Source organism: Ctenopharyngodon idella, chromosome 18 (assembly GCF_019924925.1).
Source record: "Ctenopharyngodon idella isolate HZGC_01 chromosome 18, HZGC01, whole genome shotgun sequence".
Taxonomy (NCBI): Eukaryota; Metazoa; Chordata; class Actinopteri; order Cypriniformes; family Xenocyprididae; genus Ctenopharyngodon; species Ctenopharyngodon idella.
The window spans coordinates 5,319,609-5,335,816 of record NC_067237.1 but is presented as its reverse complement, the minus strand read 5'-3'; the positions used below and the strand labels follow the sequence as shown (position 1 = coordinate 5,335,816).

The window sequence follows — 16,208 nt, the reverse complement described above, 5'->3', positions numbered from 1 at the left end:
TGATGTCCGGCCCAGGAAAATTAAAATGTTCACCCTTTATTCAAATTTTTTTAAGCATATTGTGTAGTCGTGCTTGGAATTAATTATTTTATTTGTAATAATGCAATGAAACTTGTGCAGACATCATTTTTGGCCAGGCTGTCATACAAAAAAATGAACACATGCAAAAACAAGAGAACCAATGACATATTGATAACTCTTTATGTTGTAGTCAATGTATGCTTTTCCCTGTATTTTTTTTTTTTTTTTAGCTCCAACCCCAATCAAACACACCTGAACCAGCTAATCAAGGTCTTAGGCATATTAGTATCTTCCAGGCAGGTGTGTTCAGGCAAGATGGAGTTAAACTCTGTAGGACAGTGGCCCTCACCCCTGGTTTAATCGAACTTGTAGGGTCATTAAAAACAAATATTCCCTCCGGACATCAATTTTGTCCACTGCTGTACACACACACACAAACATTTTTACCATGTTCACTTGTGATAAAAAACAAAACAAAACAAAACAAACCTAATATAATTTCCATTTAATATTTTATTCAGTACATTAAGACGTGTTGAGATTTTATGCCAGTCACGATTTAGAAGACACAACACCACAATGACGCAGACCGCCGACCTAGCAGGCAGCTCTGGTGAAAATGTTTCATAGCTTATCGAACTATTTGTGCAATTTCAATTTAGCAAGTATAAATAGGTAATGAGATAAACGAAAACACTTCAGCCATCATTGTGTTCCCGCTGGTATGACGATGAGCTATACCTGCAGAATCACAATCACTTCATCTTAGCTCGTTCTTTCTTCTGTCCTTCTGGGAAATGCTTTTCTTGATAAAAAAAAAAAAAAAAAAAATCTGACAGTTTGGCCATTCTTCAGATTTGGCCTGTATGACCTTCACACACACTACCTAGAAGAAGAAGGTAACTATAAAGCCCAGAGACTAAAAGTGAAATCAAATGTCAACACACACATTTGTTTTTGTGAATTGTGGGGACATTCAATAGGCGTAATGGTTTTTATACTGTACAAACTGTATTTTCTATCGCCCTACACCAACTCAACACCTAAACCTACCCATCACAGGAAACTGCATTTTTACTTTCTCAAAAAAAAAAAAACATGCACACACACACACACACACCATTATGAGGACATTCCATTCCAATAAAAAAAAAATAGTATGTTTATTTAACATTTTGAATTACAAGGACATCAGAATGTCCTCATAAATGTAGGGGGCGTGGCCTGACACCTGAATACACACTACAATATAAGGCCTTTGTGTCCTCATAAAGTAGGTCAAACTAGCACACACACTCTTTAAAAATACATTTGTACACATCAAACAGGAACACTTTTAATGATCATACTCCTCATACAGCATGTGCAAAGTTCCACAATAAGCCTTTTAATTGGATTAGTCATAATGATAATCTCCTGATCCTGCCACTGCAGCAACATTAATTACTACCTAAGACAATGAACCTGAAATATTACATGCTATCTACTATTTTCCATTGGAATTTCAGTTACATGTTCATATCACAGCCTTCTAAACTGGTTTATTATAATTACTTCTGGGTAAATCTGTTGAAAACATGCAGTCTTCATGAGTGTACATAACTTAAATTACAAAACTATTGGTAACGCTTTACAATAAGGTCCCATTGGTTAACATTAACGCATTAACTAACAAAAAGCCATTTATTTGATACAGTATTTATTCATCTATGCAAATGTTAGTTAATAAAAATACAACTAGTCATTGTTAGCTCATGTCCATTAAATAATATTTATTAGTCTTAGTTACTTTGAGTACAATATGTCTTATTTCACCCAAAAAAGAAATATGTGAGATTGACTCATATAATTCTCTCTTACAAACAACAACAGGTACAATATGATGAATTGATTCTGCAAATTAAAGACAAAAAAGACACAACAGGACACCAAAAAAGCAAGCAAGTCAGACTGACAGAATAACATCGATTGAATCATTTGAGCGTCAACTGTTGAATAGAGATGTGGGATTTGCTCATGTTTCTCTGCTTTAGCCTCCAGACTTCATGGATCAGAATTAGAACAGAGATTTTAATAAGGGATAGATGAGTCCAATCAGAACGCTGGCATTCAGGACACACCCTCCAGAGCTCAGCCTATCACCATACTGGTCCAGCAACTGCAGAGCAACCCCATTGGTCCATCCGAATCCCAACTATGGCAAAGAATCAAGAGTGAGGGTTTAGGTTGTCAGTCATGTTTCTTTGGCATTAGTGTTGCAAGCATCAGTATTGCTGAATTCTAACTGTATTCAACTTTGGTGAATAACTTGCACAAAGTCTGATAAAAATACTTTCCATGATACATCTTTTGAAATTTATTCTATGAACTTGGAATTTGATGATCTGAGTTTCTATTAATTTGCCGTTTCTTCTTTAGACACTCTATTGGTCCTCAGGGTCTGGGAGGAAATGAGATTCTACATTTCAAGAATGGTTCTGCTGGGCTGAAGAACTCTAATTTACCCCTAATTCCTCCAGAGATTAAAATGTCTCCATAGCGCTGTGCCCGGCTCGGAAGCAGATTTATGAATTTGAATATGTAAATATGAACAGACCATTAATACCTGAACTTCATACTCGCCACCTCCTCCGGGCTTTCCATCACCGTTGACATCGTACTGTAACAAGGACATGTGGTGAAGAGAATTGCAGAGAAAGAGAGAGAGTGAGGAAGTTAAGTGAACACTAAGTCATAACGTATTAATTTACAATCTACATATTTTTAAAGAAAGCAGCATTTCCATTAATATTTTACATTTTTAGATCCATTTAAAGATGTTGTGTGTCATTTGTGTGCACCATTAGCAGGAAACAATGGCTGTTCAGAATGGAATTTTACATTAAGCAGATCGCCTCATGGAGACTGCCATACTGAGATCACATGACCAGCTCAATATTGCTCACTTTTTCTTGGTGATCGCTAGTTAGGTATTGAAAACCAGTTCCATTTTAGAACCGGTTCTAAATTTCCAAGAACTGGAGATTCAATAATACACGTGCATCTCGATTCTGCATTACAATTTCAAAACACTGCCAAAGTCACGCCCCCCAGTGGTGAACCATTGAAATTTCGAAACACTTATGACGTATCGAAGCCTCGTTTACTGAAATCATGTGACTTTGGCAGTTTGATACATGCTCCGAACCACTGATTTGAAACAAAGGATTCGTAAAGCTTTGAAGCTTCATGAAGCAGTGTTTTGAAATCGCCCATTACTAGATATTGTTGAATAAAGTCGTTATTTATTTATTTTTTTGCCGCACAAAAAGTATTCTCTTCACTTCATAACATTAAGGTTAAACCACTGTAGTCACACGAACTACACATGAGCTAATTATCTTGCTGGCAATGCAGGCCTCACTGAGCCATCGGATTTCATCAAAAATATCTTAATTTGTGTTCTGAAGATGAACGAAGGTCTTACGAATGTGGAACGACATAAGGGTATTAGTAATTAATGACAGAATTTTCATTTTTACCTAAATTTACCTAAATTTAACAACTACCTTACTAACTAGTAATAAGCAGTAATTAGAAGTTTGAGGCAAAATTCATAGTTAATAGTTAGTTAATAGTGAGAATTGGACCCTAAACTAAAGTGTGACCAAATAAATAAATAAAATAAAAAGTTTTGTTGTTGTTTTGACCCATGTAACGTATTCTAGTAAATAAGCCACCAATATTTTAGATACTGTTGAAATTTCACAATTCTCGACTGATTGCAATTTCAATACCACAGCAAAAACTACAAGCCTAACTAATATAACTTTCAAAATTTATTGAAGACAAGTGAGTCTTCACTAATAAAATGAGAAAAACTAAACAAATGACAAGCAACAGCTTAGATACAATTAAAATAAACAGTGCTTTAAGTTTTTTCAGGTAAGTCTAACAGTACTAAGGTACAGAAATTAATAACCAAACGTGAAATAACACTGCATAGTCTTAAATTAAATATAATTAATCATTATTAAAGTTACAAAAGATAGTCAAGATCAGTGAGTTACTTTCTCTTTGTCTTTTGTTGTTCAAATAACATTGACAGCAGTGGGAATATTAGGCAGCTGTCACTGAATGCACGGATCCAATATACTGTTACACATGTGTTTTCTTTCTCATTATGCTCAGTTAAGACATAACCGACAGTGTTTATGTGAATAATCGCAATGATGGGCATTTTGACATTTTTCCATTCAAGTGCATGAAGATGCAAAAGAGAACTCGATTCAGTACTCGCGAGCCATTTTAAAACAGCGTGCGAGTACTGAATTAAGTTCTCTTTCGCGTCGTCTTATGCTTGAATCTGAATGGCTAAAAATCGCTTGAATGTTTAAATTGACCAGACTTCAAAACACATGCAAATGATAAACTTTAGTGACAATGCAGCACTGTATATCTGAAATCAGTCCCTATTCCAAAAACTCACTATTCCCTATTACTCCACTACTATAGTCCACTGTATGAGTAAATGAAAATGATGGAGCGAATTCAGACACTGAGTGTGCCGGAAGACGTCCTTTTCTACAAGACACAGGAACTCATTGAATTAATTAGTGCATGAATATTCTCTAGCAGCTAGCCGTTAAGTGTACATCGGCTGTACACTTGTTATTGTGTTGCATTATGGGATTGAATGAGTGCTCTTGATAATATCCATTATGGTTTCAAACACACCTACAAATGGTTGTTCCCTCAAATACTGCACTATATATGAGTATAGGTGGTGATTTTGGACACAGCCCAGAGTGAATTTTAGTGGACTTAACCTTCTCAAACATGGCCTCATATTTGATGTACGCCCGCCAGTTGGTCTGTATCCACCGTTGGGCCAAACTGAAGGCGATCTCTTTAGCGTGGGCTGAATCGAGCCCGGAGAGACCTGCAAAGACATGATGGATGGGGTGAGAAGTGGGTGGGTCATTTAAATGGCAAATTCACCAACTACTGAGAATCATTAATCACATCTTAATAGTCACTTCCCAAACTCACAGACAAGATGTGACAGCAGGCAAATTGAATTTTGAAGGGAAAAATTTGATTTAGTTCACACATTGAAAAGACTGAAGATTTTTCAGACACACTGCTTCAAGTTATAGCTAAAGTGGCTGATGTGCAAAATGTGTGTTTGATGCTGATGTATTACAGCCTGCCTGCGCCTTTGGATACACAGTAAACCACTGTCAGGAGTTGGAAGAGAACCAAACTGTTATTGTCTACAGAATCACACTTTTTTCAGGGATGTTCTCTCCCAATCATTTGGTTCCCAAAATTCTCTCTCTTTCTCTCTCTAATATATTTATCTAACATGCCCCATTCATACACATATATATATATATATATATATATATATATATATATATATGGCATGCAAACTGCTTCTACAAACATTTGTGAAAGAATGGGTCACTCTCAGGAGCTCAGTGAATTCAAGCGTGGTACCGTGATAGGTATCTGTGCAATAAGTCCATTCGTGAAATTTCCTCACTACTAAATATTCCACGTTCAACTGTTAGCGGTATTACAACAAAGTGGAAGAAATTGGGAACAACAGCAACTTAGCCATGAAGTGGTAGGTCATGTAAAATCACACAGTGGGCAGAAGTCGGCAGCTTTCTGCAGAATCAATAGCTACAGACCTCCTAACTTCATGTGGCCTTCAGATTACCTCAAGAACAGTGCATAGAAAGCTTCATGGAATGGGTTTCCATGGCCGAGCAGCTGCATCCAAGCCTTACATCAAGTGCAATGCAAAGCGTCGTATGCAGTGGTGTAAAGCACGCCGCCACTGGACTCTAGAGCAGTGGAGACGTGTTCTCTGGAGTGACAAATCACACTTCTCTGTCTGGCAATCCAATGGACAAGTCTGGGTTTGGTGGTTGCCAGGAGAACAGTACTTGCCTGACTGCATTGTGCCAAGTGTAAAGTTTGGTGGAGTGTGGGGTTGTTTTTCAGGGGTTGGGCTTGGCCCCTTAGTTTCAGTGAAAGGAACTCTTAATGCTTCAGCATACAAAGACATGCTCCCAACTTTGTGGGAACAGTTTGGGGATGGGCCCCTTCCTGTTCCAACATGACTGCGCACCAGTGCACAAAGCAAGGTCCATAAAGACATAGATGAGCAAGTTTGGTGTGGAGGAACTTGACTGGCCTGCACAGAGTCCTGACCTCAACCCGACAGAACACCTTTGGGATGAATTAGAGCAGAGACTGCGAGCCAGGCCTTCTCATCCAACATCACTGCCTGACCTCATAAATGTGCTTCTAGAAGAAGAGTCAAAAATTCCCATAAACACTCCTAAACCATGTGGAAAGCCTTCCTAGAAGAGTTGCAAAAGGGTGGGCCAACTCCATATTAGACCCTACAGATTAAGAATGGGATCTCATTAAAGTGCAAGTGCACGTAAATGCAGATGTCCCAAAACTTTTGGCAATATAGTGTGTATATATATATATATATATATATATATATATATACACACACACACACATATACAGTGGGTACGGAAAGTATTCAGACCCCCTTAAATTTTTCACTCTTTGTTATATTGCAGCCATTTGCTAAAATCATTTAAGTTCTTTTTTTTTTCCTCATTAATGTACACAGCACCCTATATTGACAGAAAAACACAGAATTGTTGACATTTTTGCAGATTTATTAAAAAAGAAAAACTGAAATATCACATGGTCCTAAGTATTCAGACCCTTTGCTGTGACACTCATATATTTAACTCGGGTGCTGTCCATTTCTTCTGATCATCCTTGAGATGGTTCTACACCTTCATTCGAGTCCAGCTGTGTTTGATTATACTGATTGGACTTGATTAGGAAAGCCACACACCTGTCTATATAAGACCTTACAGCTCACAGTGCATGTCAGAGCAAATGAGAATCATGAGGTCAAAGGAACTGCCTGAAGAGCCAGAGACAGAATTGTGGCAAGGCACAGATCTGGCCAAGGTTACAAAAAAATTTCTGCTGCACTTAAGGTTCCTAAGAGCACAGTGGCCTCCATAATTCTTAAATGGAAGACGTTTGGGACGACCAGAACCCTTCCTAGAGCTGGCCGTCCGGCCAATCTGAGCTTTCGGGGGAGAAGAGCCTTGGTGAGAGAGGTAAAGAAGAACCCAAAGATCACTGTGGCTGAGCTCCAGAGATGCAGTCGGGAGATGGGAGAAAGTTGTAGAAAGTCAACCATCACTGCAGCCCTCCACCAGTCGGGGCTTTATGGCAGAGTGGCCCGACGGAAGCCTCTCCTCAGTGCAAGACACATGAAAAAACACCTGAAGGACTCCAAGATGGTGAGAAATAAGATTCTCTGGTCTGATGAGACCAAGATAGAACTTTTTGGCCTTAATTCTAAGCGGTATGTGGAGAAAACCAGGCACTGCTCATCACCTGTCCAATACAGTCCCAACAGTGAAGCATGGTGGTGGCAGCATCATGCTGTGGGGGTGTTTTTCAGCTGCAGGGACAGGACGACTGGTTGCAATCGAGGGAAAGATGAATGCGGCCAAGTACAGAGATATCCTGGACGAAAACCTTCTCCAGAGTGCTCAGGACCTCAGACTGGGCCGAAGGTTTACCTTCCAACAAGACAATGACCCTAAGCACACAGCTAAAATAACGAAGGAGTGGCTTCACAACAACTCCGTGACTGTTCTTGAATGGCCCAGCCAGAGCCCTGACTTAAACCCAATTGAGCATCTCTGGAGAGACCTAAAAATGGCTGTTCACCAACGTTTACCATCCAACCTGACAGAACTGGAGAGGATCTGCAAGGAGGAATGGCAGAGGATCCCCAAATCCAGGTGTGAAAAACTTGTTGCATCTTTCCCAAAAAGACTGATGGCTGTATTAGATCAAAAGGGTGCTTCTACTAAATACTGAGCAAAGGGTCTGAATACTTAGGACCATGTGATATTTCAGTTTTTCTTTTTTAATAAATCTGCAAAAATGTCAACAATTCTGTCGTTTTCTGTCAATATGGGGTGCTGTGTGTACATTAATGAGGAAAAAAAAAAAAAGAACTTAAATGATTTTAGCAAATGGCTGCAATATAACAAAGAGTGAAAAATTTAAGGGGGTCTGAATACTTTCCGTGCCCACTGTGTGTGTGTGTATATATATATATATATATATATCTTGGTCATTGGTTATTACATTTTACTTTGGACATAAAGTGGCGAATCAACACTATGCCATTACAATTGCAGTTTCATTTTTATATATATATATATATATTGGCTACCAGATAACATTAACCAATATCCTGCGCGTTCTTGGAAGGGTGAACAGAAGGTCATGCATTCATACAATTGCAAATGTTGCAAAATGTTTGGCCCAACTGATGTAGCTCATTATTTATTACTTTCTGTTATATTAATAGGTCAAAGAACTTCACAGCCCACACACTCTCATTACGTAAGGCTAAACATCACACTGCTGTTGGGTTTGCATGAGAGAACAAGTGTGAATCACAGTGTCAGTTAGCAACCAGACTAAAGATAGGGCTGATTATCAGGACAAATGGCATCCTGATGGAGACAGATTCAGGAACAGACAGAGTCTGTCTAGTTTATGTCAGTTTGAACAAAAAGGTAAAATACAGACAAATGGACTGATGAATAATGCACAATAAAACCAAGAACATGTATTTAGAAAGTAAATAGGGTCCATAGGGATCAAACAGACCCCCACTTTAAAGTCACAAAAAACAAGATTAGGTGACCATATACCTTCTATAATCATGTGTTGAAGCGGAGGCCAGGCGTTGGGCATGTCCCACTGCTGCCCACTTTCACTAAGAGAGGTGGGAACCCCATTAGGATAGTCCAGACCTCCACTAGCCTAAACAGAGAAAGAGAAAGGTTTGAGAGAAGGTTTGTTAAATAATGTGCAAAGAGTGCCATCTGCTGTTGAGCATGGAGTTTGCTTCGGTAACAAGATGGGAATTGGGAACCTCCCTGTTTGAGGTCTCACTTCTTTCTGTGAAGCTTAAAAATACATTTCTATTATTTAAGACCCTTTATAAATCAATAGAGAACAAACTGGGAAATGAACAGTGGTGTTTGTCAAGAGGGAATATATTATATATAAAGCCATTACAATATTAATTTACTGTGAGTGTGCATGGAAGGTGCTAATTAAAGCAGCCTTAGGTCAGATGGTGAGACATCTGGAGCTTGTCTGCCGGAAGGAAGCATTGCATATGTTGTATACAGTCGATGTGCCCTCAAAATCACCCACTATAAAGGGTCAGTAACTGACAGAAGGGTTTGTAATGTGACCGACTCACTCTCAGGTACTGCACGGCCTGATCGCCCATCTCCAGCTTAGAGTAACAGCGTGCCCAGAGAGGTGCCAGGTTAGATGGGTAGAAGGACAGGTGCCGGGTCTCGTTCACCAGGCTGAAATCAAACCAGGCTCCTCTCTCTGCATCCCACAGCAGGCTTTCAACCGCTATAATTCTAGCAGAAAGTGCCTTGTCATATTCCGCTGCCTTCTCTTCATTACCTACAGGAAACAGAAGTCAGAAAAAAAATCCCAGAATGCTTTTAATAAAACACACAAATCATACACTGCTACCTTACCATGTTACCTAAGGAAACTAAGCAAGCATTATCATCAAATATACACTACCGTTCAAACGTTTGGGGTCAGTACATTTTTTTTCTTGAAAGAAATTAATACTATGCATTGTTACAAAATATTTCTATTTCAAATAAATGTTGTTCTGTCGAAATGTAAAAAAAGTTTCAAGAAATATATTAAGCAGCACAACTGTTTCAACATTAATAATAATAAGAAATGCTGCTTGATCCCCAAAGCATATTAGAATAAGTTCTGAAGGATCATGTGACACTGAAGACTGGAGTAATGATGCTGAAAATTCAGCTTTGACAGGAATAGATTAAAATATATTAACATAGAAAACAGTAATTGTAAATTGTAATAATACAATAATGAACAGTAGTTTTACCACACCCATGATCACAAATGCATATATACATTATTATTTACAATTACAGTGGCCCTCAAAAATATTTTAGACACTTAATGTGTGAGTGTTTGCCCTGTTTAATACATATTAATATATGTTAATAATTATATTTAAAAATACCAACAATAATGAACATTTGAATGTGTATATAAATGTATTTATATTATTAAATAAATAATAAATATCTAATTTCAGTGCTTAGAGAAGACAGATGACAGCACTAGCCTAATGAAGTTACTAAATTAAATGACATTAATTGATTAGATGGATTCGTTACCTACAGGTGATAGCCGAATATTTGAATCATCAATTAAACTGATGAATAATGCACAATAATAATGGAGTTTTTTGGCAAGAGGTCCAAACACATCCTTTATCAATTTGTCATTTATGATACAGTAAAGATAGATTGTGAAATGATAAGGAGAAGACAAATTAAGGAAATTAGTTTCATTCAACTAGCATCATCCATTTGAAAACCATTGAGAATGTGTGCTAATTTCTAGGCCACTGGTTCAGCTGGACCATTACAATTTACTAAAGAATATTTATGAATATGTATATTTATTAAAATCAGGATTACAGTACATGTAAATACAAATAAGTGTGTTTTTACTCTTTTACCCAGAATCCTGTGGAAGGAGGCCAGCAGACGCTCATTGCGGCACATAATGGCATTGAGGTCAGCAGGCAGGATGGAGCTTGTCTGTGTGTCGCTCAGGGTGCCGTTGTTTCTGCCTGTGATGTCTATATACCAGCGAGAAGAGAAATCCCAGCCGGACTCTGCCCCAGATGTCAATTCCACCCAAAGTCTCTTCTGAGCCTCTGTAATGCACAAGCACATAAACGCACACAAGGACAGTGAAATGAAATGTGACAGTGACAATGGAAACCATAGGCTGGGATTATGAAAATTTGTCACAAACTTACAAAGGTTTGTGTAGGGCATAAGATCGGAATTACTGACAGCCAGTGTTGCAAACTAAGCACTTTGTCGCTAGATTTAGCGATATTTCAGACCCCTTTAGCAACTTTTTTTTTTTTTTTTTTTAACAAATCTAGCAACTTCTTGGACTGCTGGTTAACATGTAGTCAGTCACTATATCATACTCGTTCCGTTGTCTGACAGAAAATATGTAAATGAACAGCTTTATTGGACATTTGCCTGTATATTATATTAAAATAAAGTATGCGAGCATGGATTAGGAGAGAAAATAGATGTAAAGTGCAGAGAATTGGAACATGACATCATGTAGCGAAATTTATCAACTTTTTGAGCAGGCTTCAGCTACTTTCCATTGAAAATAGCTGGGAACATTTTGGCATCCATAAAGCCCCTGGATTCCTACCTGTTGACAGACCCTCAGCCAGTTCGACATCATCACTGTAGGACTCAGGCCTGCAAATAGTCACAGATTTCTATACTGTAATTCATCCAGATGTTTTACTTTATTACAGTATTCACAGTAATAAGAATGAGATTATTATTATTATTAGATTTTTTTTTTTTCATTACTGCAATGAGAATTGGGGGATGTGTTGTTACAATGACTTAAATTGAAGATGATTTAGTAAACAATTAAAAAAATATATATTATGTTAATGTTTTATGAAAGGTTATTTTGGTTAACTAAAACTACAACCATAAAAACACTGAGGAAAAAAAAAAAAAAAAAATTGTACAAAAACTTCTTTTATTTCAGCTAGTTGTCAAGGCTACATTTATTATTTTCATTTTAGTTCTTAAATAACTAAAACTTAATGTTATTCATAAAAACGAATAAAAACTATATATATATATATAAAAAAATAATAATAATAAAATTGTCAAAAAAAAAAAAATACAATAAATTTACTAAACCTTTAACCAAAATTTAACCAGAAAATATAAATAATAATAATAATAATAATAATAAAATATTATATTATATTAAAAACTATAATAGTATCTCTTTCTCTCCCTCTCTCTCTCTCTCTCTCTCTCTAATATATACAGTCAAACGAAAAATTATTCAGACATTAAAAATATTTTTTTTTTTACTAGTGGGTGCAGGACACTATAGTTCATTTATGTAAGTGAGGATAGCAAAATAAAGTAAACTGTGACATTTTATACCCAAAAATTTGGGACCAAAATTTATTCAGACACTTTGACCTGAACATGTTTTGCTTAAGTGTTTTATGTCATAATTAAGATTAATTTCTTCTGACACAGTTTAACTCTGAGATCTTGTCGTATTTTATTACCATTTTTTTTTAACTATAGTGAATAAACTGAATTAATGAATGAAATGTTCAAGGTGTCTGAATACATTTTGGTTTGACTAATATATATATATATATATATGCACTAATTATAATAAAAATATTTTATTGCAGTATTTTTTCATTATAATACTGTAACTGTATTACAACAAAATATCACAGTCAAATGCCAGTTAACACTAAGAATAATCATGAACACAAAAAATGCATTACAATAATGAGAATTTTTAGAGAAATGTGCCCCTAAATAATGACTAAATAACCAAAATGGTCCAAAAATAGCTATTATTTCTTTATGCAAAATATAATTTCTTATTCTTCCATTTTGCTTTTGAGGTGACCCTGAGTGTTAATGCATGGTCTCACCTGGGCCTGTCCACCGGTACATTATATCGATTCAGGATGTGAGTCAGTCCATTTATCGCCACAACATGAGAGCGATTCTGCATCCAAAAGCTGTACTCTCTTTCCAGCGCTGGCAAAACCTGCCTAAACACACACAGAGCACATGCGGTGCAGAGGTGTTGTTCAGAGCGGTTGAGCGCAACACCTCAATATTCAACAACCCTGCAGGAAGGCAATTTAGTAGGAAAGGTTACCCGAGGAAATCTTTGTCTCTGGTGACCTCATAGAAGCTTTCCACCATTAGGGGAAGGAAGGGAGGCTGACTGCGCCGCTCGTAATAAACTCGACCACCGTTTGGGACAAAGCCGTATCTAAATGGAAGTGAAGGGATAATATTTAATTTCATTTATTAAACTAATTACTACATGAGGGTGAATAATGAATGACAGAATTTGAAGTGGAATATTGCTTTAGTGTTATTTAGTGGTACTGTTTTGAAACAATAAAACTGGTGTGAAGTGTTTTTCACAGCATTTAATTGACTGTTAAAACGCTATTTAGAGCTGCAGCAGTCAAACCAAAAATTATTCAGACATTTTTGATATTTGTTTTTACTAGTGGGTGCAGGACACTTTAGTTCATTTATGTAAATGAGGATAGCAAAATAAAGTAAACTGACATATTATACCCAAAAATTCTTCATACAGTGGACTACCAGTAAAATTGATAAAAATTTGGAACCAAAAATTAACACTTTGACCTGACCATGTTTTGTTAAGTGTCATCTGACATAATTAAGATTTTTTCTGACACAGTTTAACTCTGAGATCTTGTCATATTTTATTAACATTTTTTTAAACTATAGTGAATAAACTGTATTAATGAAATGTTCAAGGTGTCTGAATAAATTTTGGTTTGACTGTATGTGTGTGCGTTTGAAAAAGAGTGCACCTTTCCACAAGGAACATGAAGTTCAGAATCATTCCTCGAGCTGTCTCGGTCATCTCAGACAAAAGGAGGCCGTTTATTACCCAATAAGAGTCCCTGAATAACAAAAACACAGAATTAACTTGATTATTACATTTTCTGAAGAAAATATGAGTGGTTCTAGACAGTGCAGAACTCAGCATTACGATGGGTGTTGTGCGTAGTTGTCAGGGCACTGCTTTGTCACCGTGACAATATTCAGTGCGTGCTGGCCAGTAAAGCCTCCCTTCAGCAACCTGTCACTCACACTCAGCAATAACAAACAACAATCCAACGATCCAATCAATTCTCGATCACCAAAATCAAGTCCCGCCCTAAATTTTTTCTTGTTGGAGAAGCTGTTTCACTCAGATATGCATCACAATAGGGAAGAAAAGATGGTTGCAATATCCATTTCATGTGACTTTAAGGTGTCCGGAGTAGTTTTTAGCTTGTTGCTATGGTTTTCTGGGTGGTCCACCTTGGGGACAAACTAATTAGTGCAAAAATAAATAAATAAATTAAAAAATAATAATAATGTGCATACGCGACATGCAGTTAGAGAAAAAACAGACTGCACACGAAAAATTGACGCAAGGGCACCACCAGGAGTGGAGCCTGCGGCTTAATTTGACCCAACACGGGAACCCTCACCCGGCCCGGACACGGAAAGGAATGACAGATAGATAGCTCTTTCTCGATTTTGGATTTGTGGAGTAAAAGTTTTATTTTGAAGTAAAAAGGTAAAATTAGATCCTTGGGGTAAGACTCAAAAATAAAAATTCTGTCATCCTTTACTCGCCTTCATGTAGTTCCAAAACCATAAGACTTTCGTTCATCTTTGGAACACAGATGAAGATATTTTTGATTAAATTTGAGAGCTTTCTGTCCCTTAGCCTACGCAACTATCACTTTCAAGCCCCAGAAAGGTAGTAAAGACATCATTAAAGTAATCCATGTGACTCAATTTTATGAAGCAACATAGTGTTTTGTTTGCGCAAAAAATATAAATATCCACTTTATTTACAAAATATTAAATATTAACAACGCAGACGTTGTTGCGTGAACACGCATCAGAGATTAATATTTTGTAAATAAAGTGGAATTTTTTTTTGTTGCACAAACAAAGCACTCATGTCGCTTCATAAAACTGAGGTTAAACCACTGGAGTCACATGGATTACTTTAATGATGTCTTTACTACCTTTCTGGGGCTTGTAAGTGGTAGTTGCGCAGGCTGTCAATAGAGGGACTGAAATCTCTCAGATTTCATTAAAAAATACCTTAATTTGTGTTCCGAAGATGAACGAAGGTCTTACGTGTGTGGAATGACATGAGGGTGAGTAATTAATGACAATTTTCATTTTTGGGTGAACTAACCCTTTAATTTTTTCTGTATTTATAGTTACTGCTGATATAATTGCCTTAAATACTGTATAGACTACAACAATTCTATAGAAAACAATAGTGGATTTCACATTAAAACGTCTAATGCTAAAATGTATGTTTTTAAAGTAACCATCACCCTTTAAATACTTTGGTCAGTTCAAGAATAAATGATGCAAGTCTACATTATTTATTTTAAAGAATTACAAGAGCAGTTTCATGTCTATCCTTGTTTTGTTCAACTGGTCGAGGTTGATACGGGATTTACAAATAATTAGTAATAATACTAATTAAAATGAAATACTTTTTTTAGAGAGTAATTAGTACAGTAATCCAATTACACTGTTCTGATGTAGTTAGATGCAATGATGTAATTAATAGCTAGTAATTGATTACTTTAATTTTTTTAGAGTAACTTGCCCAGCACTGGCTATGACATGTCTGAATCGCTGATCACTGAAAACTTGTTCCGACCTTGTTTTATACAATTTATGGTTCTGACAAGCACTTAGGACACAATGTGAGTATGAGCAATAACAGTGATAATGGCATTAGCAAGTACCACTAATTATTGTGTAAATACTTGCGTGTATGTATTTGATAAAGAGAGAGACTAACCAGTAATAGAGTTCTCTAAAGCGGCCACCAGGCACGACGACTGGGTATGGGGTGTAAATCTGCGAGTACAGCTCTGGGTGGTCTCTGACATCATCACGGATCTGCACAGCCACGTATATAGTAACAAGATAAATATTAGGTAGCGGTTAATACATAGTCCCATACACTGTAAAAAAAAAAAAAAAAAAAAAAAAAAAAATATATATATATATATATATATATATATATATATATACACTTTCTGAGGTTGTAAATAAAACATTATTGGGAGTATGTTTTACAAGAAACTACTATTTCAGTCATTCTACTTAAATAGTTTAATTCAATTTGTTAATTGACATTTTACAATTAATTGTGAAATATACTAGCAATTTCTGAATTAAATTTTTTTTTTCTCGGCGTACATTAATAAAACTCAACATTTACCTTTCGACCAAGAGACTTCCACAAACCATGCAGTTCTTCAGCCCAACTGCGATATTTAGAGTCAGACACCCTGGATAAGAATTTTGGCCTGTGGAACGGGGAACAGCATTCAAATTTAAATAGATGCCTTTCTAAACTCACAT

General features: G+C 36.5%; 1 protein-coding gene across 1 annotated transcript in view; it reads right to left on the bottom strand.

Annotated features, from left to right (window-relative positions):
- Nucleotides 1-1,385: 1,385 nt before the first annotated feature.
- treh (trehalase (brush-border membrane glycoprotein)) overlaps nt 1,386-16,208 on the bottom strand; it is a 20,026-nt gene continuing 5,203 nt past the window's right edge. The window contains exons 5-16 of the mRNA XM_051870429.1: nt 16,066-16,153; nt 15,640-15,740; nt 13,622-13,714; nt 12,925-13,041; nt 12,692-12,814; nt 11,410-11,459; nt 10,685-10,885; nt 9,356-9,573; nt 8,796-8,907; nt 4,830-4,942; nt 2,627-2,680; nt 1,386-2,215 (exon numbers count right to left, since the gene is read on the bottom strand). Coding sequence (XP_051726389.1) covers nt 2,078-2,215; nt 2,627-2,680; nt 4,830-4,942; nt 8,796-8,907; nt 9,356-9,573; nt 10,685-10,885; nt 11,410-11,459; nt 12,692-12,814; nt 12,925-13,041; nt 13,622-13,714; nt 15,640-15,740; nt 16,066-16,153 — 1,408 coding nt within the window. The 3' untranslated portion in view covers nt 1,386-2,077. The remainder of the gene's footprint in view (nt 2,216-2,626; nt 2,681-4,829; nt 4,943-8,795; nt 8,908-9,355; nt 9,574-10,684; nt 10,886-11,409; nt 11,460-12,691; nt 12,815-12,924; nt 13,042-13,621; nt 13,715-15,639; nt 15,741-16,065; nt 16,154-16,208) is intronic.